The sequence below is a fragment of the Ciconia boyciana genome, chromosome 10 (assembly GCF_034638445.1).
Source record: "Ciconia boyciana chromosome 10, ASM3463844v1, whole genome shotgun sequence".
In the NCBI taxonomy this organism is placed as follows: domain Eukaryota; kingdom Metazoa; phylum Chordata; class Aves; order Ciconiiformes; family Ciconiidae; genus Ciconia; species Ciconia boyciana.
The window spans coordinates 44,557,826-44,585,436 of NC_132943.1; the positions used below are offsets into that span (position 1 = coordinate 44,557,826).

General features: G+C 39.6%; 1 protein-coding gene across 9 annotated transcripts in view; it reads left to right on the forward strand.

Moving 5' to 3' along the window:
- Positions 1-27,611, forward strand: part of PCNT (pericentrin) — a 99,719-nt gene that overhangs the window by 42,272 nt on the left and 29,836 nt on the right. For 7 of the 9 annotated variants that reach the window (XM_072874047.1, XM_072874040.1, XM_072874041.1 and 4 more), the window contains 12 exons: positions 676-890; positions 1,353-1,564; positions 3,052-3,214; positions 4,318-4,461; positions 12,747-12,976; positions 13,431-13,550; positions 14,119-14,139; positions 16,945-17,172; positions 20,966-21,136; positions 22,561-22,713; positions 23,309-23,479; positions 23,747-24,868. In XM_072874047.1, the coding sequence (XP_072730148.1) occupies positions 676-890; positions 1,353-1,564; positions 3,052-3,214; positions 4,318-4,461; positions 12,747-12,976; positions 13,431-13,550; positions 14,119-14,139; positions 16,945-17,172; positions 20,966-21,136; positions 22,561-22,713; positions 23,309-23,479; positions 23,747-24,868 (2,950 nt within the window). The remainder of the gene's footprint in view (positions 1-675; positions 891-1,352; positions 1,565-3,051; positions 3,215-4,317; positions 4,462-12,746; positions 12,977-13,430; positions 13,551-14,118; positions 14,140-16,944; positions 17,173-20,965; positions 21,137-22,560; positions 22,714-23,308; positions 23,480-23,746; positions 24,869-27,611) is intronic. The other 2 variants (XM_072874042.1, XM_072874046.1) reach the window with 2 other exon arrangements.

Here is a 27,611-nt window from a genome sequence, read left to right on the forward strand (position 1 = left end):
AGTTTTTTTGAGATTTTTTTAATTACCAACCTATCTTGATATGGAGAGCAAGATTATTTTTTTTCTTCCTTCTTTGCTTGTGGTCTGATGGAGACTTTGGTGTTTTGGGGTTTTCACTGTCTATAATCTTGAAAAAAGCTAGGAAATGGAGAAGGCCTCTTGGACACAGAAACCTTTCAGTGCGATGTGGATTGGTTTGATTTGTCATTGGAATGTGTGGGTTAGAGAAGCTGTCATGCTGAATAAGTTTCTAGAAGAATTCCCTCTCTCACCTTTAAGAAACTGGCTTACTGTTTTTCTTACAACTCAAATGTTTTAATAATTATAATTTTTGTTGTCTACTCTGCCAGAACACCCCTAGTTATTTTGATGTCACAGATACTATAGTAGTAAAAGTGTTCTCCCTACTGGTGCTTCTACAAATGTGGAAGCCTGAAATGCTTGTGACTGCAGTATGATCTCGCCATCTAACTGGAGAAGACAAAGGTTTTTTTGCTGAGCCTGCTCTGTGAAAATGGCTTTGTTTTTTTGTGAGTTGTCTGAATCCTCTTCACTGATAACTGTCAAACTATGGCAAGATATCCGTTTTAGACTGTCAGTTTTTCAGTAGCTTCAAAGTGTCTTTTAAATCAAGTGCATGCAATTTTTGAAGTGTTTGATATGCTTTTGTTCTAGGAAAAAGCTGCAGGAATCTTATCAGCATCTTTTGAAATTGCTTATGGAGTTGGTGAAGGCCACAATAGCTATTGAGGACCTTATCTGTAGCAAGATCGGTCTTTGCCTTGATGACAGTCTGGCTTCTGGAGATTCTAGAGAAAGTCACAGTATTATGGAAGAAATGGGATTCATGCAGTATTTCAAAGCCAAAGAAAAGCATCACCTAGAAAAAGGTGAGTACAAATCTGCATAACTGGATGTAGTCAATTCATGTTCTCGAAAAATGCCTTTTCATTTCCTTTCATAGGGATGAGGTTCAGAAAGGGGATATCTGTTGTTTCAGCGTTTTCTGTGTCTCTTTCAAAGTTGCTCCACACTTAAGATAGTGTCTATCCGTGTTCTTTCACTATAATTCTCTTAATAGTGCAAATACTAAAACGTTACTGGAAAAGGAGAGGGCAGGAAGGATGAACTTGGTGAATGCGGAGTTTCAGGCCCTGATGTCTAGCACAATATTTCCAAACGCTGTGAAAGACTGGCTTGACTTGTCAACATTGAGTTATTGATGTGTACAAGTTTTCACCTTGTAATACTTCTGCAGGACCAACCAATGTCACTGTCTGATGTCAGTTGTTATCTGAGTGGCCAATTCTGTGTCATTTTTCTGTGGTTTTAAATAGCTTGCTTGTTTTCAGTAGATGAGCTGCTTGATGAAACTTTCACGGAACACAACCAGCTGTCTCCAGTGACTGACGAGGGGTCTGAGTTGAGCCAATACTTATGTGAAAGTGTTTTTGCAAAGCCAGAATTGGCATGTGAAAACGAAGAAATGATACTGAAAATTGGTCATCGTTTGCGCACTGCAGTGGAGAGACTTCTGGAGCTGGTTACAGAATCAACTAAACAAGTAAAACTTTTTAATCTGTATAGATGTATAATTGTACTGAAAATGTGAAATCTGTTTTAAGGCTTGTGTATTTAGCACCCTGTAGGACTGGCTACTAAAAAGAAACAGATGTTGTCTGAATACATGACCAGTTATCACTATAGGGAGGCATGTGCATCCCCTGCTTCTTACAATGAAGGTTTTGCCCTTATTTGATAATTTCTTATAAATGAGACTTTAATGACTTTTTTTTTCCTTCTAGCAGATCCTGTAGGAGGGCTATAAACTGGTTGCCTTACGTAGATTTAAACTAGGATTTTAGATGCATTTGGTAACTTCAGTAGACCAAGAGTTAAGGGTTTTTGAGGGGTTTTTATTGCACTTCACATCAACGCTTCTTCAACATTGATAAGGAGGTTCAAGAAAACTCAGTCTCATGTTAAAATGTTTTGGGAATACGTAGATAGCAGCAAGCAAACAGCCTTGTAATTATATACTGCTTAATTGTGATAAAAGGAGCTGAACCCAATATCATAAAAGAATTTGAGTATTTCCATACTGAGTTTTGCAGTGTCTAGACATTCAGCTTTGTGAAGAGAAGTTGTAAATCTGAGGTAGATGCCTGAGTATTGTGTATATTTAGAGGATTGAATTTAGCACTACAATAATTAGTTTGTTGAGTAAAGAATCCCCTAATTTAAGAGAAAATGCGAAGGGAAGGAATATATCTGAAATTAATCTTCTCGTCAGGTATTTTGTGCAACCCAGAAATAAGTGTCTGTGCGAAATGTATATTCACCATCTTAAAAAATCTCTCCTAGAATGAAGTGCTTAAATTTTGTTCTTTTGGGTACTGATGCTGGTTCCACTAGCATGTAACTAACTTGTGGATAAAGTACTTGCCCAAGCCATGGCAGATCTAGATTCTAGGTCACCTTCATCAGCTGCATTCAGGCATACTTCGCTTACATCTGTGAAATGTTCTGTCCACCAGGATAAGCTAAATATAAACTAAATGGGAATGGGGCTGCTCTATTCCTTTCCTTTGAACTTGAGACATTGCATGTAGGAATATAAGATATATAGTCTCAGAAAACTGGTGCCATACCTTGGAAACCTGATGATGAATTGACTTCACTGTCTGTTAGACATGCCTGAATCTCTTGAATTTAAGTGCAAGGATGCTTTGAATTTCAAGTGTCTCAGGAAGTGTCAAGCTGAGCAGTTTAGCCATCAGGGAGATATCTCTTTTTATGCACAGTAAAGAAACTGATGTGCCTAAGCAAGATTTGTTGCAAAAATATAGGTATATGGGTACAGGGAGTCACCAAAGTTCCAGGGGTTTTGGGGAAAGTCAACCTAGTACTAAAATGAAACTTCAAAACCTGGACCCTAATGCGTACATGTTATCAAAAATTAAGAGGGTTTTTGTTTAAATGTCTGTAGTTACATTGTTACATTGCATGTGCATCCAAGATCTGATGCTAGGGGAACTTGTTTAATTTTAGCTGGAGAAAATGCATGAAAACCAAGCACAATTTGAAGAAGACTTCAGCCGCCGAAATTGGGAAACTGCCCAGGCGGTTAGTCAGCACCAGGAACTAATGGAGTGCCTCAGCGAGGAAAGTGAGGCCAAGAATCAGCTGGCACTAGAGCTTCATAAAGCAGAGGGTAAGAAAATGAAACCAATAGGAAGAGATTTCAGTGTCATTTACTCATAGCTCGTTCCTCCAAATATCTATGATATGCTTTTTGTGTCTTTTGCTGTTGATTTGCCTGTCTATAATCCATTTTCTGCCTTTCAGATTACTAAGTTACTTGAAGCTTGGGTCTTCTCTTGCAAATTTACTACTTAACTGTCTTCATCAGAATTGCATTTCCCAGGGGCAAGTGTGATAGTGCTTAGTCCTATACTTACACAATTGGCTGCGTGTGAAAAATACCATAACTTTTAAAACAGCGGTTTGTGTTCCTGCATGTCTAAATATGGGAGCTTGGATTGTTGAAAAGAAGATATACTCCCAGTGTAAGTCAGCCCACCTGTCTGATCTTGGAAGGGTTCAGCATGAACTAGAGCAGTGTTTGATGGTAGTGCAGGCATAAAGAGATTCTGTAAGAAGAGACAGAAAGGCTGAGGCTGTTGATCTCAACGCTGTCACAGACTGCATATTGTCAGTCTAATTCCCCCTTGTGAAGCTTATGACTTGAGGTCTTCTCCTTTATGTAGGAGAGTCTTTGAGGGTTTCCGTGTCCTTCAAGCTGAGCTTCTCTCCCTAATCATGGCATCTGCTTTTCATTCCTCTTCTCAGTCATACTCCTTTAGGGTTATTTGGTCTTTCCAAAACCCTGTTTCCTTCCTTTCTGTGAATCATTCCTGGATTTCTTGGGCTCTGAATCTAACACTTGATCTTACTTTTTGGATATTCTGTTTCTTTGAACTTCAGCCCACAGCAGAGGATGTGTCAGGCTGTCCTATGTTGTGAGGTGATCCCAGGCCATCAAGGGTTAAGAGTCCCCATATACATTCCACATGTTTGGAGACATTTTGTGACATGGCAGCCTCACAAAATTGGTTAGAATACATTAACTGGTACATTTTATTCCTTAAGATACTTCAAAAAGCCTACAGTGTAAATTTAAGTCATCTTGCACGTCTTCCTTTCTCTGTCACCTTCCATTGTTTGCATAAAATTGTTTATTTATGTTTTCAAGCTGTTTTTTCCAATAGATGAGTTTGTCTACTGCTTTATTTGCATTCTAACTTGGGATTTTAGGCATTATTGAAGGCTATGTTGCAGAAAAAGCTGCATTGGAAGAGGCCTTGAATCTGAAAGAGGAATCTGAGCGTCGCCTTGTTGTGGAGCTGGAGAATATGCGTGAACGCTTCCAGGAGCTAACCCAGGAGCAAGCAATTCTTGGTGAGGAGTGGCTATGACACTATTAGTGGAAAATGAAATTGTCTCCAGTCAGGGCACAATGCAATGTGTTTCAGTCTTTGGTGTGATGACCTAGTGAGCAGCTCAATCTGGTGCAGAGGTTAGCAGGGTCTTCCTGTAAAAGCAGAAAATAAAATACAGCAGCTGGTTCTTTGCTTATAAGAAGATAGTACTGTTAGTGAAGAGTACTGCTGTAGTCTTATGCTTAGTTAGAAATGGGAAGTGTCTGAGAAAATAAGAGGCATGTATTAACTACAGGTAGTTAGTTGCAACAGCTAATTAGCATCTAGTTAGTAACTGAAATGCTGGTTATTTGGCACTGCAATCAAAGAGAAGAGTTGGAGCTTCAAGGCTTTTGACTGCTTCCAGGACTAAGGAGATAGCTTAGTAATGACAGAAGAAATCAAATGCTCTGGGACGATTATTTGAATTATTGAATTATGAAAAAATTTGTGGTGATGATGTGTACTTAGTTTCATACATAAGCTTTTACCCTGCTCCCCAGCCTTGTCCTTTCGAAACACACACATATGATCAGTAAGGGTGACTGTGGAAAGATTTTAATGATCAAGCTCAAAGTCTCTTTAGATTTTTAAAGGAAAGTACATGGGTTGAAAAAGCTGAAATGAGGTAGTGTTGTTGAAGAGGATAAGGTGAGGTAAGTATCTTAAACTTTATATAAAGTGTGACTCACTGCAAGCCAAAGACAGCTACTGACATACCAAATCAAACTCAGATAAGTAGGTGCAAATAAGCAGTCTACATAACTCCTTCCCCCACTCCATCACTCCCTCAGCCCCACAGAGCATGTGATATGATGTAAGCTAACTACAGGGACCTTGTGTAGGGAGGTAGAGTAGAATAAAGGGGAACTCTTCAACATACTGGATGGAGTCTAATAACACTCAATAAGTGGAGGTTGGTGCTGTGATAACTCACATCACAAATGAAGGAGCACACGTTTTAAGTGACAGCCGTGATTTAATAAAGATCCTGAAGAATCTCAGTGTAATACAGCTGGCTTACGTGCAAGATTTTTTTTTTTGATTCAGGGAAGAAAATTTAGAGGTGTTATGTGACTTGCACTATGCAGAAACTCAAGACTAGCTTATGCTTGTTCTTAATGATGAATCTGTGAATCATTTAAATAGCATTACATAGTTTTGACTTCTTGAATTTGCAGGCTTAATGTCATTCTAATACTTTTATAAGTGAATTTCTCTGTATCGTCTTCCAGTAGAAATTTATCATTCGGAATCACTGCCTTTCCATTTCTGCTAATGCCAACATTACGCTACCCTCAGCTAATATCACCACAATGCCACCTTCAGCTATGTTGCATACATCTTTACTGCCTGAGCAGACTACATAACAGGTAGTTATACATAGTGCATGCTTAGGTCAGAAATAAAGACAGCAAGAAACAGTTTTCTAGTGAATTTCTCCATTGTCAGTAGTAGAGGAGTGTAAAGATTTTAGGTTTCAGCGTATCGACCCAAATTCTATAGGAGGGGTGTGTTTGACTGGACACAGTCTATATGCTGCAATTATCTGTCCACTTCTCAGGATCCTCTGTGATAGACTCCTGCCTGGCGTTCAGCCCTACTGTATCATTCCTCTGCAACTCTTGTCTGCTTCTCGCCTCTCCCCCACCTCATCTTCTCTTCTTCTCTTCATCTTGCTGCTCTTCACCTCTCTTTTGACTCTTGACTCTACCATTGTCCTGCTCTTGTGGGCTTCCATCCTTCTGTGTTCTTCCTTTTGCCTCTGCACTCAACCTTTCAAATATAGTGCAATCAAAATACTCATGTTGTATATAGAACCATAGAATGGTTTGGGTTGGAAGGGACCTTTAAAGCTCATCTAGTCCAGCCCTCCTGCAATGAGCAGGGACATCTTCAACTAGAATAGAATAGAATCTTTGAGTTGGAAGGGACCTACGACGATCATGTGGTCCAACTGCCTGACCACTTCAGGGCTGACGAAAAGTTAAAGCATGTTATTAAGGCCATTGTCCAAATACCTCTCAAACACTGACAGGCACAGGGTATCGACCACCTCTCCAGGAAGCCTGTGCCAGGGTTTGACCACCCTCTTGGTAAATAAATGCTTCCTAACGTCCAGTCTAAACCTCCCCTGGCGCAGCTTTGAACCATTCCCACATGTCCTATGACTGGATCCTAGGGAGAAGAGCTCAGCACCTCCCTCTCTACTTCCCCTCCTCAGGAAGCTTCAGAGAGCAATGAGGTCGCCCCTCAAGCTCCTTTTCTCCAAACTAGACAAACCCAGAGTCCTTAGCCACCCCCATAGGACATGCCTTCCAGCCCTGTCACCAGCAACTAGATCAGGTTGCTCACAGCCCTGTCCAACCTGACCTTGAACGTTTCTGGGGATGAGGCATCTACCACCTCTCTGGGCAACCTCTGCCGGTGTTTCATCACCCTCAGCATAAAAAATATCTTCCTTAGATCTAGTCTGAATCTCCCCTCTTTTAGTTCAAAACCATTACCCCTTGTCCTATCGGTACAGGCCCTATTAAAAAGTATAGTACGTACGTTAGTATTAAGAGTTGTGTCCGTGTCTGATCTCTCATATGACATCTTAATATCTTACTATTACCTTAGTAGAAAATTGAATAGTGGTCTTGCGCAGGTTGTCCTGGCTTACAGAGTCTATGCTCGTTTGCCTCAGTAAGCAGAGGAAGAGGTGGGGGAAGACCTCTGTTCCTCAGGGGAAAGACGACAGAACATAAGCAGATTCAGGGGCCGAAACTGAAACTAAACGCGTGTTGTGCTTGCTTTACAACAGTGATTATGGCCTTGAGTAATATGTCCCACAGGAAACGCAAAATAATTCCATGATATTGTTGAACACAAGCATGTCTGTGTGTCATGGAAATGTATGACAGATTACAGAGTCTGTAAGTCTGTGCCAGTGAGTCCCACTGGACTGAGCCCTGCTTTGAATCCCCTGGCAGGAATTAAAAGGGGGGTTTGAGGCATTAATTATTCCATATCTGTCTGGGGAAAATTGCAAAAAGAGAATATTGATTGTCTTAGAAAATGCATAAATGACTAGCCAAGAATGTTGCAACAAACTTGCATGCTTATAATGTAAACCCGTTTCTATAGTAGCTCTAGTCCAGTTACAGACATGGATCAACGTATGTCATTAGGAGCTTTGTGTCATAATAAAGATGAAGTGCATTTTTGCCAAATAAAAGGTAGGCACGATCTGTACTACATATGAATTTTTAGTTATTTAGAAGATGGAATGGATCACAATGTCCTATTCTTGTCTTGTACATGTCTTTGTGTTTTGATTTCTAGGAACACCTATTGCTAATGTAGCACAAAAAGAAGGTTCAGGTTTGTAACGATGAGTGTGGGTTTTTTCTGGTTTGTGCTGCTGTAACACTGAGTGAATGAACTGATAGTTCTGATTTTATTTTAACAAAGAGGAATAGTACTTCATAAATAGGCCCAAGAAATCACTGGTATTATGAATATCTTAGCAAAAAAAAGTTACGACTTCTGTGATGCACCAGAAAAGAACTAAAACTAAGAATATTCAATTCACTGATCAATATTTAAAGGAAAAAAATGTTTTGCTGCTGTTCGGCTTAAAATACATTGTGCCATTATCTTCGTGTTTGCCAGCTTCATTTTTCTTTTGAGGGGATGGAGTGGGTCGTAAGCTTGCTGTGAGCCTCTGATGATACACAGTGGGCTGTTAAAATGATTAAATTAATTTAAAGGGAGGAAAAAAAAAAATATTTGAGGCGATGTAAAATGGAGAGCTAAAAAAAATACAGCAAGAACTGAAGGAAGTCTAAGGGAGACTAGAGAAATGTAATTGGATGGATAGGTAGATCAGAAAAAAGAAGGGGAGAGCAGAATGGTAAGGAAGGCTAGTTATGGGAGGAAAGATGAAACCAAAAACAAGCAAGAAGGATCCACAGGGTTTTACACTGACTTTGGAAGTCTAATGCTGAAGTAAAATTAGTAAGTGCCAAATTGAAAGAGGCTTTTTTTTTTTCCCCCCTCCTCCTAAACTACAGGGTGCATACTTAACTCCTGAGTAGCAAACATTTAGATCTGATAAATTCATAGCTGCCGTGATTATGTTTTGTGGTCTGCTCAAAATATAATTCTCTTATCATGTTTTAGATTAATTTTATTTATATGCCCATATATATATTTGTAGATGTGTTCTCTTGCATATTCACTGTCTCTTGTTTCTAGACTTTCTCTTTTCCCCCAAAGGGTGTGAGCTGGGTAAACCAAGTCCCTCAGGTGAATAAAAAACGAATTATCTAGATGGATTCCGGTTAGACTTAAAAAGCTGCACTGGGCTGTCTTGCCTGTTACTATATCTTTATTCCTTCTGTCCATTCAGATCGCCCTCAAACACTATGTTTATTTAACATATTTTTGGTAACCACCTCACTGTCCTGAAATTTGCTGCTGCCCACTCAGTGAGAGGGAATATCTAGTCTAGCTGGTTAGAGTGTATTTGGGGATTGACATTCTCCCAGTAGCTGCAGTCCAGCTCTTGCCAGCAGCTCATTAGAACTTGAACAGTTGCATTTGCTGCAAGTGCTGAGCCCTAAAATTCATCCCCTTTCCCCCACCCCAGCCATCTGTAGTACTCTTCCTCTGGTTTGGAACGGTTTGTAGTATGTGGAAAATATGATAAATAAAAATCATATTGTTTGGAGTTATTGACATGGCTTATTCCTTGAAAAGCTGATGCCTCCTCCCTTTTTTGATGTGAAGTACTAATGTGAGTAGAATGGCCTCGCTAATAAAATGCACTTAGAATGGAGCTTGGCATTTGCTGATGGTGATCTTGGGAGTGGGGAGGAGTGTGCTGGGGCATTACCAAAGTGGAATTGCATGATTTGAATTAGCATTAATAAATACCAGGTTTGTCCCTGCAAATAAGCAAATCTGTAATCTGATGATCTAGTTGTGTTGCTTGAAATTATATTTATACACTTGGGGAACGTGTGCTTAAAAAAAAAAATTTTAAAAAAAATTGCTCAAACAGATTACACTTACTGAGATTGCCAAAATTTGATACCTGCTTTCTATGAAACATTTTCAATTCCACGTAAAATCTGTTAGCCTAATTACTTTTTTCCATTAACTTGCATTTCTGTCTGAGGAGGTGACTGTGACTGTTTATTTCAGTTTTAACTAATCAGGATTTTGTTCCTCAGAAAGCCTTTGGAAGCTAAAAAGAAGCCATCAACTTGTTAATGACCATGTTTCTTCGGCTGTAGAAGGAAAAATTCCTGTGCTTGCTTTCACAGGAGCGTCAGTTCTTTTCTCAGGGGGTCAGTCTACATATGTGCCCTTCCTGTGGGTGCATGTATATCTGTACACACTATACCTTGCCCTCCTCTGTGCACCATGTGTAAGCAAATACAGTAGTATGCTATTTTATTCCCATCTCCTGCCTGGCAAAACACAGCGCTTGGTAAAAGATATTCTCTGTTGTGCAGCTGTGGCTGGGATTCAGCCTCCTAATGGCATTCAGACTGTCATCGGCTTTTTTCTGGACTGTGTGTTTCAGCCTTGGATAACTTGCTGTGTTGCGTCTCATGATGACAGGAGGCTATTACAGCTCAAAGTGGGTTGTGAGAGAAATTGCTCTGGGGGAGACTCTTCATTTACCTGTGTGCATTCTGCCAGAGCCTGAGTTACATCCCCAACTGAATGAACTTTTGATTAGGAAACTTGAAGCTTGGTTCACGTGATTATTTAGCACCATGCTACAAAAAGTAGGGAGCGTGGCACAGCAATTGCACAGTTGTTGTAATTATGCAGGCATTGGAGATACCACTCTTGGTAATTGTGAGCTTGCAAAATTACTGCTTGGAGTGAAATGTAGCTGGAATGTGGCTGTGGATTATCACTCAAAGGCAGAAAGTACTTAGCAGGACCAGAGCTTTTTGAGATGTGTAGTCTATGTGTGTATCTCCAGCAGTTCCTCAAAGTCCTTTATTAATCCTGTGACTTGTATTTATGAGCCAATAGCAAACTTAAAATGGCAGGAGAAGCCTGGTGCCAGTGTACCTGTGTGTAAGGGAGGGCAGGGCTCTTAACATGTTGTATAGAGTGACTGCAAAACAAAATGTGTTTTTTTTGGTTTTTTTCCCTTCAGCTGGTGTGTGTCATGCTCTCACATTGGCAATGTACATGTATGCTATGCATCTCGAAGAATTCAAGTGACTGCTAAGCAATGTTGTGTCCATTTCAGTTGGTTTCAAAAGCTACCATGGGTGCTTAGCAAATCTGACAAACAGTTAAAGAATCTGGTACAGTTCCATATCTGCTAAGTTTTCTTTTGCTCAATTAACTTCTTAGTTTTATCTTGCATATTTTAATATTGTCTTAATGCAGAGAAAGTATAGTTGCTACAGTAAGAGACCAGGACGACCTAATCATGGAATCAGAGGGTTGCTGTGGACCTTGAGAGCTCATTTAGTCCATATTTTTGTCCCCAAACAGAATCTACTTGTTTCTCTTTGTCCAGCTTCTTTAATTTCCAGAGACAGAGATTTCACAGTCCCTGCACACTCTGTTCCATTATCCTTTCTGCAGTGACATTTTCCCCAATGTCTAATGTAAATGCTGTTGCATCATTCTAAGCTTGTGATGCTTATCCTCTTTAAGTATGAACATAGAAGTGTTCATGTTTCTTGGCTTATTTTAAAGTGTCTAGAAATTTAATTAAATACTCATGGATAGTGAAGCACTAGAAGAAATGTTGTAAGGAGGCTGTGGTATCACTTTTGTTTTCAAAGGTTTGTAACAGCAGCTTAAAAAAATGTTAGGTCAGAAATCAAGTGGATTGAGTTGATCACGCTTGGAAGAGGGAATTGTCCCATTCTGGGAACTGGGCTGGATGACCAGTTAAGGTCCTTGTTGGAATCATAGACTTGCCTCTTTCTCTATGACTGAAAACACTTAAGATGAATAATGGAACATTTTAAAAGTAAAATAATGAGCAGGACCTTGCTTTAAATTCTAAATAGCCAGATATCTAATTTCATGTTCAGGTTACTTTTTAGCTGTATTCACATTAAAATAGTTTTGCTCTAAGTGTATTCACAGTAGAGTCTTAGTTTGAATCTCCTAAATAGTGTATTCAGTGCATCCAACTGGTTGAAAATGCAGTTTGTAGCTATAAATTAGCTCTTGATAAGTTAAATAATCTTGAGCTATGTACGTTTTCATAGTTGTGGTATTTATTTTGCAGTCTATAGAGGGCAAATATTTGCCAACTTTTTTCCAGGTATTTCTTCCCTTTGTAGCCTCAGAACTGGACTAATTTTTTTTCTGTAAGCGTGATTTGTCTCTGGGTTTTAAGCCCCACTCAGGTTCAGAGAAAAAGATTAACTTTGCTTTCTCATAGCAGCTAGCTTCAGGGTAGGGCTGGGCACCGGTGGCCACTGAAAAGATGGACTGGATGCTAACTCAACAGTGTAGACGTCAGCAGCAGTATCCAGCATGGCACGAGGCAGAAGAGTAGTTGAGAGGGTGACCTGAGACTCCATGTTGGAGGTCTAAGGAGGATCTCTGCATGACAGCTTGGAGGAGTTGAGAATTCAGTATTGGATGGCTTGATTGGGAAGAGATTTGAAGTAAGGTGGGAAGTTGGGATGGAAGGGGTGGCAAGGTTTTAGGACAGAATAGTGAAGGGTGGGGCAGTTGGAAGGATGGGTATGAGAGACTAGGTGGCTGAAAGTGGAGTATGGGGCTTAAACTTAGGGATGGAGCACATCTGGAATGGAGTCGATTTGGAGGATTGAGGATCTGGTGTGGTTTGGAAAGAGGAGTTTTTGGGGCAGGAGGAGTGTGGAACTGGGGTTGAGAGGGCAAGGACCTAAGGAGGGAATTTGAAGGACTCTGGGTCAGGTGAGATGGGGTCTCTGGAATTGTGAAGTCTCCAGGGGTGAAGGTGAAAGCTTTCTATGTGCCCAGAATACCTCTAGCCAGGATTTACTTTGGGATTGAGCACAGATGCTCATGTCTTCCTTTACTGCATTGTATGGTAGTCTTAACAGAGATGGCTTTCAGAGACACAATGGGCAGTCAAGTATCACGTTTCCTTTTGTCTCTTACAGACCATCTCAGGAGATTTTTCTTTGGTTTTGATGCTGTCCAAAGTACCTGAATTTAATCTCATCTTAAACTCAATTTGGTTTTTGTACCCTGCACTGAAAACTTTGTTGTTATTTTTGTGTTCTTGTTCAGGTCTACTCAAGGAAGTGGAATTTTTAGCAAAGGAGAAATTAGAGCTTCAATGTCAGGCAGAAAAGGACCATTCCAACTTACGCTCTCAAATGAAAGTTTTGGAGGTGGAACTGGAAGAACAGCTGCATAGTAATCAAGACCTGGCTACACAGTTATTGGAGGTTACTGATTTAAAACAGCAAATTCAAGTTCTTGAAAAACAGCTTAAAAACCAGCGGCAATTCATGGATGTAAGCAAGCTTGGTACCAGATTTCCATGGTTTTGGAGGTGATAAATACTCCTAGTTTGTGACTGAGACTTGGAAGATGGTTCCTAAAATGAAATACTTTCCATTTTGTTTGAAATTAAGATCTTGGTATTCTAGTCTTGTAAAAGAGAAAAAGATAAATTTTTCTAGATTAGTTTTTTAATTCCCTGTCTGTAGTATTACAGGATAATTTTTTCCTTTTTATTAATTGCTAATTGTAGTTTGTATGTACACTGGAGTCAAAAAGGTGTGGTTCTTTTCTTTCTCTGTAAGTTTAGCTGTGCTTTCAGGACTACTAAAAGGTGTTAATTGTTTTTAAGTGAGCATAGTTTCTTCACCACAAAAACAAACCCCAATTTCTTTTGTGTACTCAATATTTTAATGAAATGCAAAGTTTCTTAAAAAATATTTTCGTTGTCTCTGGCTGGGTTTATAGGAACAAGCTGTCGAAAGGGAACATGAGCGTGATGATTTTCAGCAGGAAATTCAGAAACTGGAAGAACAGTTAAAACTTTCAGCAAAATCGCAGACTTCAGGAGAGCCCAGAGAGTATAGGGTGAGTAAAATCACACTTAGTGGCTAAAGGAGTTTGTTTACTACAACTAAATACCAAAACCTGTATTGTCTTGGGGGACTGGCTCGAGAGACTTCCCCCCCCACCCCGCCCCGGCCTTCCCCCCTCTCTCTTCCTCCCTCTCTTCTCTTTTCTCTGATGTCACCCAGAGAGCAGATCTTCCTCCAGCTGACTGGACTACATTTAGGCAGTGAGAGTGTACTTGCATTATTTCTTATGGAGATGGAAAGAAATGTTGTATGTGCATTACAGTAAAGTTTCACAGCCTATGGGTCTGGTTTAAATTAACTGAGGAGGACAACAATACAGACACTCTGCTCTGCAGAGCACACCTGAGGGGCGACTTCTGGCTTCTAAACGTGTTTAATTTTTCCAGCTATACCAGTTGTAATAAGAGATGTTCTTTGTCCGTATGCCTTGTCCTAGTTAAGTTTATAAATCAGTCCTTTTTTTCACATGTTCATTTGTTTGATGCTTGGTTTCAAAGATTAACTTTCACTTTTTTCTTTTTGTTTTTGTTTTTTTTTCCACATAAATGAACATTATACAGAACTATGAATTGATTCTACAGGTATGGAAAACAGCATGAACATCTGTTTAACCTTTCTTTCCTTTTCCTTTCAATGCCTTCTATTAATTAGATCTGCTTTGGCTTTTTTTCCTGTTCTTGATATGTCAAGTCTGCTTCAGCTTGACTTTCAGGTAGGGATAAATGTTTTAGGGTGGCAGAAGTCTTGCAGGGAGTGAGGAACTGTTTTCAAATTAATTTCCTGTACAGAAGTGCTTCATTCTCCTGGCTTATTGCTGAGATGCATTACAGGCAGTTACTTATTGTAAAAGAGCTTTTTGGCATGAAAGGAGAAGTTGAGGTTTGGAGTATGAAACAAAGATAATGGAATTACAACGATACACCGTGCCTTAGCCTTCAGCTTTTGTTTGTAGCCCTGCTCTTAACAAAACTTCCGTGTGTATACTACTTAATTTCATTTCCATCTATTCATTTATGTACAGTTTATGAAATGGTGTACCTCAGTGTTACAGATCAAATCTTGTAGGAACAACTGAATCTTTGTTAGAGTGAATTTTCCATGCTGGAGGGCACCTGATTGTCACGTGCCTTCTGTAACCTCTGCTAGGACTTCATTAGGCTTCTTAAGAAGTAGAGTGATTACATATCATTCTGCATCAATGTCAGCTTTTCATTTGCTTGAATGCTATTATCTGGCATTAAGATTTTCTGAGTACATCACACACATAGCCTACGTGTTATTTAGACTGTGGCAAAGATCAGAAAAAGAATGGCAAAGATTTTTGTTTTGAAGGCCATGTGACTTGTTGAAGATCTGTTTGTACCCAGAAGGTATACCTCTGTGGCAGTCTTTCCCTAAATCTTGGGCGTACAGAATCATAAAGGATATAAGTCAGGTTATTCAAAATACGTCAAACTGTTAAGACCACAGCTTGCCTTTCTATCCAAGATGGATAGACAGTTATGATGGACAGACAGAATGGATGACAGTTAGTTACTATTTACTAGTGTGCTTGTGGCTTAGTAAAGAGGAAGGTCTGAAAAAATTAAGACTAGCTGCTGTAACTTTGCAACCTCTCTCAGAAAGGGTTAAAACTTTATTGGAGAAAGGCACACAAGGAAGGTAACTCAGCAAGTGACATTTGTGGGTAGGGTGAGGTATGCACGTAATCTGTGCCAAAAGAAATTGTCAGGATTTACATGGTTCTTGTACAGTTGTTTAATGCAGCTATAACGTTGGTAATTGCTTAATTCATTCCGAAACAATTCAGTTCACTTTAACTTCTTAATTTCTGCATGTAGGAGTTATAGCAAGTTCATAGTTGTTCTCTCTGCTGTTCTCTAGGCTCAAGGTATATGTGAGTGGGATTATTTTGTGAAAAGAGTGCTGACTGGTACTGGGAGCTACCATCTGAGAGTATGCCATGAGGGTGAAGGTTGTGAAAGTGTTTCCTTAGCTGCAGAATTGCAGCACTAGCTTTCTAGCAACGTGGTGTTAAAAAACACGCTTTTTGTGTGTAAAGTGTCATAATGTCTGGGACTCTGATGCCAAAATTTTATAGCATTAGAAAGTATTAGACTTCTAAAAGATTTTTCTATACTGAAAAGCTTTACTGTAAGGCCTGTGTTATGCTTAACAGTTAATTAATTGCTGAGGAGATGAGAAGGGAATAAGATATATACATAATTAAGGAAATGTATATGTGCCTGTAAGCAGTTGAAAATGTAATGTTAGTCACTTTTGGTACTCTTAACTAGCCTGTGATGCTCTCCGTGGTTATTAATTTGACTAAATTAACTCTATTCTTCTGTATTTTGCTAAAGGCTGTTTTTCTGCTTTAGTAAGATCTGTACACTACTTCAAAGATGTAAAGTTCTATATTAATACAAAATTCTTTTTATAATATTGAAGTGGAATTTGCATAAATTCAGACACTTATTGAGGAACAAAGCATTTATTTTGTAAAATTGCATCTTCCTTGCTCATTGGTATTGACCAAAGTATTTGTCCTTTAGAAGGTTTCCTATCTGAGCTTGCTTTCAATGTGCTTAATGACTGTATCGCTTCTGACGTAGTCTGTCTGTCACACTTGGTTCTCTCCTGCCTCTGTCACCCACCAAAGCTCCTAGCCTTGCCTTCACTGGGATGAATGAGTGACCGTTTTCCTGCAGCTCTGTGCATGACTGGATCTCAGTGAGCTCAAATGCAAAATTGTTATCCTCTTCATATTTAAGCGATTTTTGGAAAAAGAGTACCTGTTCTGTGTTGACTACTGTGTATCTCTCTGATTTGCAGGCATTGAGTATGTACATTTCATATTTATCTTTCAATTCTTGGTATCTTCCTTTAAACTGGAATTCCTTGAAGTAATGGAAGAGGGTTCTGAGGTTACAGAAACACATCTAATGCTATTAGTAATAGTTCATGTAATCTTGGGTTTTTTAATCTTAAAAAAAAAAAAAAACCAACAAAAAAAACCCCCCAAAAAACAAAGCAAAAAAACCCCAAAAAACAAAACACCACAAAAAAACCATGCCACAAGGCCCCTTTTGATGACCACTGGGCCTTGAGAGTATGCCTTCATTCAGCAGTTTGCTAGCATACTGCAAATATTAAGAGAGAGTAATCAAATGTGTATTTAAGAGCTGCTGCATTTGGAAACCAAGATTTCAGACAGTTACTTTTTCATCCTTTCTGTCCACATCTGGTTTTACCTTCAGCTGCAATTTTAGCATAGTTCAGTCCATAGTAAAACTCCACCTGCTTTGCCATGAAGTTACTCTTGTGCTTCCAATTGGAAGTTTGTTATATTACCTGAATATCTGTTTAATGTGATTTCTGTATAGGTAGAATCTTTGCAAGCAGAAATAAAAGAGAAGATTGATGATTACAATAAGCTGTTACTAGAAAAGGAGCAAAAACACCAAGAAATTACAGCTCGTGATAAAGAGATAGAAAAACTGGTGGCACAGATACGAGAACTGGAGCACAGCGGTACTGAAGCCTCAAAGACTGTACGCTACTTGGAACAACAACTGCAAAAAATGAAGAAAGTGGAAACCGAATTAAAACAAGTAATTTTTAAACACTTATTTAAATGGGAATGGCATTATGCAGACAGTGTCATCAATGACTGTGTTTGCGTTGTCTGAGACTATCCCTGGCACCTAGTGGTGGGTTAAACTGTTGTATTAATGACAGGTATCACAGCCACAGTTTTAAACAAACTCTGGTTTTATGAACTATAAACCTACTTACTATAGAGACTGCTTCTTGACAGTTGTCATGTTTGCATGGATCAGAGCTGCTCTTTTGCTTCTCTGGAAGTTCCTGAGAGGATAGTCTTACTGAATATTAAACAACGTGGGTCTTCAATAAAAAACTGTTTAAAATCATATTATCTTAAATGGTAGCTGCTCTTGCTATGTGCCTTTGGAGCCAGATCTGTTTGCCATACTCCGAAATTTTTAGTGTTTTGTTACTACTGCAGATTGAATCACAGCTTAGAGTTAAGAATTACATTCCATTTAGCAAAAGTATTTGTCTTTTACCAAACATCTGAGTAACGTTTTCTACTTTCTTAAACTACATGTTCCAGTTTCCTCCCAGCATTTTCCTTGGTTAAGTATTGTTGGTGTGTCTGTCAAATTTGAAGATTTGAGAATGACATGATCTAAACTAGATTTATTAGTTTAATTGCTAATTCTGTAAATATTTGCTTCCATTATTTTTCATTTTAAAGATATTGAACAAAATACTTTTTTGTTTTAGCTTCAGCTAACATGATTTAGACTAGCCAGTCTTAGTTTATTAGGTACTATTATTCCTATCTATTTGGCACTTGTGAGATTGCATCTGGAGAACTGCTTGTTTTTAAGACTCACACTTACAAGAAAGGCATTGGCGTACTCGAGCAAGTTAGCAAAGGACCATCAAGATGGTCAAAGGGCTGGAACAAATGATTTTTGAGGAGAGGCTGAGAGAACAGGGTTTGTTTAGCTTGGCGGAGATCTTATTGTGGTCTACAGCCACATAATATGAGGTTATAGAGAAGATGGAGTCAGACTTAGAGGTGCACAGTGAAAGGATGAGAAGATATGAGCATAAACTGCAACAAGGGAAATTCCAATTACATGGTAGGGGGAAACGGTTGTACTGGGGGCAGCCAAATGTTGAAAAAGGGGCTCAGAGTGGCAGTGGTGTCTCTGTGACTTGGAGATGTTCAGAATTCGGGTGGCCGAGGCCCTGAGCAGGGCCAAGTTGGCTCTGCTTTGAGTCAGAGGTTGGACCACAGAGCTCTAGAGGCCCTTCCCAGCTTAAGCTATTCTGTGATTTTATCCAAGCATACAAAAGCCGTGCCCATTAGCTTTCTGTCTGGCTTGTCTTGGAGTGGATGGAGGCTGTGATACTGGTGTTGGCAAGTTGTTCTTGTCTCCAATATCTTAGCTTTTTGTTAAACAAGCTTTCTTTATCCATGCAAATTCAAAATATTCTTTTAGCTGTCTGAGTGTCCCAGGAAATTGATCTTTCTTAAAAATCCTAAATAAGCCAAATTCAGACTTTTTTTTTTCTTTTTTCCAAGAAACTAATTCATCAGCTTTAAACAAGGTTATGCTATTCTATTTGCTAACTGTAGGCATTGTAACAGCTTGTCTTGAAGGAATTTTGTGCAGTAAATAAGTGCCAATGGAGCTGTAAGAATGATTGCATGTCATGAAATTTTTCTGTAAAAATACACTTGATGTGACTGGCAATTATGGATCTTTATTGTCCCCCAAATTCCAACACATGAAAAATGTACGTATTGCAGATAATGGAGACTAGTGCTAATACAACATGGGTGTGGAAAGAGTAATTTTGAATATGGAACGTTATCTTTTTGTGAAGAATACTGATTAACCTCACAGCTAGCAGATCCATTTATCCTGCTATCATGTGCATGGAGCAGGTCTTTGTTTTTTCCTGGTCCAGTTCCTTTCAGTTGTTCAGGTTGTTGATATGTAACATTGACACTTCTGGTTAGGGTTGTGCTGGGAGGAGTGCTCATCCTTTGGCTTGAGGTCTTGAAAATGGGGCTCATTTAGGGAGTCTGCTATCCTATGGATTTTGGTATCAGTGAAAGAAGATACCACGTTAGACTACATCTGTGTGGGCATCCAGAAGATTTTACAGTGAAGGTGCATTACATAAAGCTCTGATTTTTGTCTGGGTTGCCACTTGTTCTTGCTGGGTCACTGTAGCAACCTCAGAACATAGCAACTGGAGAATGCCAGGAGAAACTTAACTCTTGTGTGCAGAGCTGTGCTGACACCATGAGCTATGGCACACTTACAGCTCTGCTGTCCAGTAAATGCAGGAACATCTGAGGTAAGGCAGCCCAGTTCTGCAGAAATCTGGATTTGCACATTGTTACTGGAGGTTTTTTGTCAGTGATCAAATGAGCTTTAAAATGGTGTGAGTAACATCTTATTTTTAGTTGCTATAAAACAAAAAAAGGCTCTATTGTTGCTTGGGTTTTGTTGTTACGTGTGTCCTTTCACGTAGGGCAGCAGGACACCTGAGGGACTGGTTAATATCATAGGTTTCTTGTGATGGCAAGAAGAGTTTTCATTTTTCCCTTCAGAACAAACAAAAATATTTATGTGATAGGTGCTTTCCTACCCAAAAAAGTGCAGGTGATGCTGTCATAATTACTACATTTGGTTTTTATCCTGCCAATGATACTAGGTGTGAATGACACAGCTTTGTTGCTTAACTGGCTGTCTCCCCTATAATCCTTTCCTCTTGTGTGCTGTGTGTGCCTGGACTGCCCCCAGAGCTGGCCAAAAAGCCAGCGGGGACTGGCTGGGTGGTAGTGGGTGGAAATCAGACAGCCTATTTAGTATGGACATGAACTGTTTTAAGATACCTGTTCTGGGGCATGCTGTTTTGATACTGCGATACAGCATTAACTTTGTAATTTATGTTTTGGGTTTTTTAATTGATGCTTCTTTCAAGATCAGAAGATGCTATCCATGTACTCTGGGTCTTAGTTCTTTTTGATTAGAGAAAAGATGGTCAAATTTTACATAATTTTTTGGCAAATCATATGATGAGTCTAAAATAACCCTCTGTTAGAGGTATGTGTATTGAGCTATGGGCAGAATAAGTGCTGAACCGCAGAGGCAGTTACTGCCTTAGGTTTCTTGCCCAGCTTTCCTTTATGATATTAAGTACAGATATGTATGCCTGCTGTTTGGACAACTTCCCAAGTGAAGCTTTCCTCCTTGGACTGACCCAGCTCCTGAGAAGGACTGTGAGAGAAAGAGGACCAAAGGAGATGTTTTAAAAATAAATAAATAAATAGAACTACGGTAGCTTGACAGACCACAGATCTGACAGAAACTTAGTGCTGGTGCTTCACATTCTGACTTAACATGATGTATTTGTAGTAGGTTTTTGATCTACCCAAAACTCTCCATCTCTTAAATTAAGTCTCCACCTCTTAAATTTAGCTGAGAAAAAATTTTAGACAAAATTAGTATGGTATCGTACTAAATTTGGAAATGGCTACAAGAACAAGATGTTTAGATTATTAAATATATAAAATGCTGTGTAATTGAGAAAGTATAATATATCACTGAATGCTAAATTTTCAGAAGTTGTTAAATGTGGATTAGAAAAAATAAAGGGGTAAAAACTTAAGTGAGCTAAAAACATTCAGTTGTTTTGAATTCCTGTTTCTTTACAGGCCATTAGGATTATGAACTTTTCTCCTTGTACTGGGGTTTGTCAGGGATGATGAAGTATTTTGGCAGGATTGTTCTGGTTAGGTGGGTATGTATATTGATGACAATTAATTCTAAACAAAAAAAAAATATTTTGCAGGATAAAGATGCATTGCAACAGCAACAGTACAATAACCTGATTCAGATCTCTGCCCTACAGTCTAAATTGGATGAAGCGAGGCACAGAGTACCAGCAGACAGCAGTTCTGCCCCAGTGCTGAAGGAGCAGTTACAGGCAGAGCAGGAGGCACTTCAGACGAAAGAGAGAGAGGTAAGAGTTTTGGTAGGGTCCTGTAGGCTTCTGAGTCACTCACCTAACTTGCAGAAACATTTCATGCAAACTTGTAACTCGGAAATTAAGCCATTCAAAAACCCAGTGACTAATGTTGTAGTAAATGTGCTTTCTTCCCAGTATTCTCTATGCTTTGGTGTTAACTAACCTTCCTTTTTCTTGCTTTGTTCTGTTTTGTCATCCCCCTGTCCATTCATCTCCCCTCCCCCTGGAAACTGTCTTGTGGTGATTCACATCAGCTTTGAGACTGATTGATCAATATCTCTTGTAAACTGTTTTTCCTTTCCTTCCAAAGTTGAAGTGGAGCAGAAGGTAGATATATTTTTTGTTTGACTTTGAGAGTGAGCGATAATTCCTTTAAGAACAGAAAGGACAATTACCCATAATGGTGTCATCTGACCTTCTCTATTCTGTGAGCCAGAGAATGTTAGCAATGAGTTCTTGTGCCAAGCTAAGCTGAAACGCAGTGTAGTTGGTCACATTATTTAGAACTTTTATTGGATTTACACATACAGATACATACATACACACCCCCCTGCTGTATGTTTATTTAATATTACATAATTATTATAGTATCTGTAATATACAAACATACAGTCCAGTTTAGGAAGTGCAGGGAAGAAAAATGTGGGTGATCCTCCAGTTAATTCTACGCCATTGTTTCAAGAGCAGTAAGATAATAAAAACTAATTTCTTACAGATGGAAGTTCCATATGAAGCCTGACTTCAGGAGCCACTAAGCCTTTTTCATTCTCAAAGCCCCTATTCCTCACTACCTATTAAGGCAAGAGATGATAAAACCTGTGGGTGGCAAGATCACAGTGTTTCCAAATAGCTCTTTGCTCTGAAGCTTTCCAACAGCTACAAACAGAGAAATGTGGAGTTATTGACTCTCTTACAGGTTGAAGGAGTCAACGCTCAGAACTTTTTTTTGATTGCTGTGTTACTGGGATTAGCACTGCAGTGCTAATTTCTGTCTTCTAGGAGGAGGAAAATGGTGATTATGTTAACTGCTTGTGATTACATTAGACATCAAATGCGAACATGTCTCCTATTGTTATGTCAAATTACACCAGTGGTTAAGGCTTGCTTATTCAGAACATAGATTAACATATCTTTTATGAGCAATTAGGGGTGTTTGGTTTGGTTTGGTTTTGTTTTTTAAGAAAATGGAAAATCACCTTTGCAGTACTCTGGTTTCGCAGCTGAGGAGCTGGAACACTATCTTCTTACTCTCTTTTTATGTCTCAAGTATTTTATTAATGCAAATTGATTAGAGAGAGTTTAAGTCATAGAATTTGCTGAAGTTACTTGCTCTCAGTAAATAAGGCGATGAATGAAGTTTTATCTTTCTGCTTAAATAAGAGGACTTAATTGAAACATGCATTTTCTTCTTTTTTTAGATTGCAAGCTTGTTAGACCAACTAGAACAATATAAAGATAATTTGATCAGTAAAAATGAGGAGATATTGCAGCTGAACTTGCAGTTAGAGATGCAAAAAAACCTTAGCACTTCCAGCATCAGCCAGCTTCAGTTAGAGAATGCACACTTGAAGGTAGGTTTCCTTAGCTTTAGTGTGCACCAGCTAAAACTTCAGAGACCTCCTTTCTTGAGTGTTGTGATCTTCATCTTGTGATGTTATAAACAGATACTTAATTTGTTTCTCTTGTCAAGGGAATATTGCATTACTGTTGCAAGGCTAATGCTGGTTATTGTAGAACAAAAAAACCCCGATACTCTACATTCATGCTTATGGCATTATCTTCTACAGTAATTTGATTTAAATAAAAAGCTTAGCTTTTTTTGAGCCCTGACAGATTATGAACTACAGTGTTGTCTTATAGTAAACACTACACAGTTTTGTGTGCATTCCTGACCTCTACAGTCATAGCAAATGTTACAAGTTAGAAAACTGGTTGGTTGTCAGTCTGGCAACTAGAGTGTTCATCTCTTACCTTGAAAGTAGAGAAATGTGGCAATCTAATCCAGTGGTACAAATCTAAACAAAGTAGTTACAGTTGTGTTCTTGAGTTCTTTAACATTATAGTAAGGAGGAGAATGTGTAAATAAAGCCCTTGGTTCTGTTCTGCCATTAGGTTGGGAGAGAAAGTAAGTTCTTTCTAATGAAAATTGCTGTTTTTTCTGATCAGGAGGATCTAACAAAACTTCATGTGAAGCAAAATCAGGACCTGGGTATTAGTGATTCCTCAGCTTTGTCATTCCCACAAGCACTACTTAAAGAAAAGAATCAAGAAATCGATCACTTGAATGAGCAGATGAAGAGGCTCCAGCATGAGCTAGAGAATACTCTGGAGAATAAAGTAAGAGTACTTACTATATGTTCATTGCTTGATTTTGAGGGAAGCAAGGTATACAGAATCTTATTGTAAATGAAATCTATTTGATAATTCTCTTAGGAAAGTAGAGAGTATTCTGAGCAGCTACCAGCTGAAGTGTGCAGTTCTTCCTGCTGTTAAATGTGTGATTTAATGCCTGCGTGATTCAGAAGAAAAATGTAATTTAAACTCTATTTGCAGTAGTAATTCTGCCTACGTACAGTAACATTCAGACCTTATCCTTTTGCTCAGGTTGTGGAAGACCAAAAATCTGAAATTGAAGAACTCAGATCACTTGTCGAGCACCTTCGTGGTGACCAGGAAAGGCTGCGTAAGGACAAAGATGAAGAGGTAGAGCAACTCCATGGAGTAATTGAGAAGCTGCAAAAAGAGCTGGCACAATTTGGACCAGTATGTCATGAAGTTATTGACAACCAAGATGATCTTTATCAACTTGTACTGGGAAAGCCGGTGGAAAACCTTCAGAATGAGTTGAAGAAGGGACTGGTAGATTGTCAGGGTGATATTGACCCAAGCAGAAGAAACACACTGCTACTCTCCAAAGTGAGGGAACTTCAGGAGGAACTAGAGCTTGTCTCAACTGCTAGAGAAGCTCTGCAGCAGCAACTGGAAGAGAAGGAATTGCAGTTCAAAATGGAAGTGGAAATTTTGGAGAAAAAATGCCAAAAATTACAAGAGTCATCCGAGCAGCACGTTGCAGAGCTGACCTCTCTGAGAATACAGTACGATGCACTTCAGGAAGAGTACAGTCTTCTCCGAACACGTTTTTCTCAGAGAGAGGTTGAAGCAAGGATGACGACTTCTCGCATTCAAGAACTTGAAGATACTTTGAGGGAAAGGGAAGCAAATATTCTAGAGAAAGATATGCAAATGAAGACAATGGCAGATCAAAGAGAAGCTGATACAAGCAAGTTGCAGTACTTAACAAAAAAGGCAGCAGAGCTTCAAACTGAGTTGGAAAAGAGAGATGCAAGTCAGGCTCAAGATGTTTATAAACTTCAGTTAGAAGTTTCTAGACTTGATTTTCAGGTGCAAGCACTGAATCAGAAAGAAGTAGCTTATCAGAGAGAAATCAATGAACTGCAACGTAGCACTGCAAAACTGAAAGATCAAATTGAGGCATATGTGAAAGAGCTTGAAGCCTTACAATTGGAAAGAGGTGAACTTATTTCACAGTTGGAGTCGTACAAGCCAAAGGAGCAACGTGATCATGATGAGACTAACCTTCTCAAGCTGTTCTGCCAGAGAGAAAGAAAAGGCGAAGACCTTAAAAAAGGAATGGAGGAATTGGAAGAACTGGAAGCAAACGTTGATCAGTCATTTGCAGTACTAGCTTCCCCTATGGATAAACTGGTATGTGATTTGTATTTTAATAGTAGTATTTGTTTTTTAAAATAATCCAATTTTGTGTCATATAAAGCCCTATAGTTTATCCTTTTCAGTGCTGTATGAAAGGGTGAAGATGAATACTGTGGCATAAAAATGGCTGTGGCAAGTCAGTTGAAGGGTCTGTCTATCTTTGTGTAGTTTCTCCAGCAGTGGCTAGAGGTAGATGCCTGGAAGGTCTAAGAACAGAGCAAGGATGTGTGGAAACCTAATCCAGTCAGTTTTTCTGAGCTGGATATCATTTTGGGCATGCATCCTAAGGTATGTATTGGGTGTAGGTGGCAAGGTGTTGGCAGTGGGGGAGCAGCAGGGGGGCCTCTATGAGAAAAGGCTGGGGCTGCTCCATGCTGGGCACAGCTGGTTCTGCCGCAGGACACAGCTGAGCCCATCAGCCATGTGCATGGCACCGCTGCGAAGACATATTTAAGAAGGGGCAAAACACTGCAAAGCCAATGAGGAGTAAGGGAGAAAAAAGTGTGAGAAACAGCCCATGGAAGAGACCATGCTGGAGCAGATATCCACACTGCAGAGGAAGAGGTAGAGGAATTTGGAATGAAGGAGTGAAATTGAGCCTGGGAAGAAAGGGTGGCGGGGGGGCTGTTTCAGTGTTTGTCTTTGTTTCTTGCCATCCAACTCTATTTTTAATGGCAATAAATTAAATAAATTTTCCCCAAGTCAAGTCTGTTTTGCCTGTGAGAGTAGGTAGTAGGTGATAGCCCTGTCTTTATCTCCACCCACGAGCTCTTTCCATCTTATTTTCTCCCCCGATCTGCTGAGGAGGGAGAGTGAGAGAACGGCTGGGTGGGCATCTGGCAGCCAGCCAAGGTCAACCCACCACCTGCTACTACTGTGTTTGCCATGCTTTATGGCTGTCTTGGACAACTACTTGAAAATACTTTGTCATGTATCATATTTTTTAAAAAAAATCTTGATTTACTGTGACTCTTTCTCATATTTATTCTGAATCTTTTCTAGAACAATTTGCTCTGGATGACCTAATGTGAACTTTTATTAAATTACTCAATTTTGGAAAGCAGTAGGACCCAGATCACCTGTTTTTCAGAGAGCTGTAGTTGTCTGTCATATACCAACTTTTACTGTCTTTTCCAGCTGGCTTACAGAGGTGATAAGGGTTAGTAAAAGGGCTTACATGAAGAGTTTCTGAGTGCATAGGAAAGGAAGAAAGGTGTCAGTTTTATGTGGATTTTGGGAGTCTTGATTGGCAGTATGATACGGGTATAAAAATTCAAGGTGGTTGACTTACACTGTACTACTTGCCTCTTTGTAGGGGGAAGGGAAGATGGCTTTTCAGCACCAGGTAGAAATTGTTTGTAGGTAGAATTATTGGATTTCAAAGTTAAGCAAAATAACTGAGCTTTAATATTGGTATCACTAATGGTAAAAACCTACTTGCAGAGTTACTGTGATGTTACAGAATGTTTCATATTACTTTGCCATTTCACTTCATAGCCCAGCAATCACAACAGGATGTAGTTCTTCGTTTTCAAACCTACTCAGTAATAACTAGTTATTTCTAGCTTATCCCAGTATAAGGAAAAGTACAATATTTGGTTTAGAATATCAGCTGTCTGAGCAAAATAGTGACCATGAGCCTGAGAGCTGGAGAAGGGGGAAAATAACAGTATTTGGGTACTTCTGCTGTTCTAGTATGGATTAGCTAAATGCCATTATCCAGAACATCTTCAGAGGAAAAGAAATGACTGCTGCTTGGAGTACCAAGACACAAAAGGAGTGTCTTGGGAGTGTCTTAGGAGTGTCTATACTAATGGCATCAGTAAGCCCTGGAATTACAGCGAGTTGGGCACTAGCCTTAGGGTTCCTTAATCGCTTGGTGATGGCAAGTCCTACCACACTGGATCCCTGAGGTTATAAGGATGAGGGTAAAGGTATTTTAATGATGTAGTTCCGAGATGTTCCATTTGCATGTAAGCCTCCAGGTGGAATAACAGGTTTAGAGGCTGAAAGACAGGAAGAAGGTTTGACTTCTTGACTTCTGGAGCAAAAACTTCTGGGACTTGTTGGAGCAGTGGCCCTGCACAACAGGCTTCCCATGGTGTCCATGACACACCTGCTTGTTGAAGAGAGCATTAAGGTCATAGAAAAAGAACAGTAACTTCAAGAGGCCTTGGGAAAGGAAGAAAGCTCTTTATATAGAAATGCTGACTAAATGAGAGCCGTTGTAGCAAGGTAGGCAGGGATGTATCTGCATACTCCATGGCACAGTATTGACATTATTCAGATGTCTCTGCAGTTTGAAGGTGAAATTCTAGCCTTGGCCTGGTCAGTGACCATGGCCTCACACTATGGGAAAGATGCTGGAAAGGTTCTGTGGCCATTCAGATACCCAAGCCCTCAGGCTGGAAGATAGCTAGTTATGTGCAAGGATCACAAGAACTGAGAAAGATGGACACCTGTTGTGTCCGTGCTACTCGTGTTTGCCTGTTGGCCTCTGTCAGAGGTGGTGGTTGGGTAGAAAAGCTTTGGTCTGACCTAGTGTATTGGGTTTGCATGGTAGGGTTTTGGTAGCGGCGGGGGGGGGCTAGAGGGATGGCTTCTGTGAGAAGCTGCTAGAAGCTTCCCCATGTCCGACAGAGCCAATGCCAACCAGCTCCAAGATGGACCCACCGCTGGCCACAGCTGAGCCACTCAGCGACGGTGGTAGTCCCTCTGTGATAACATATTTAAGAAG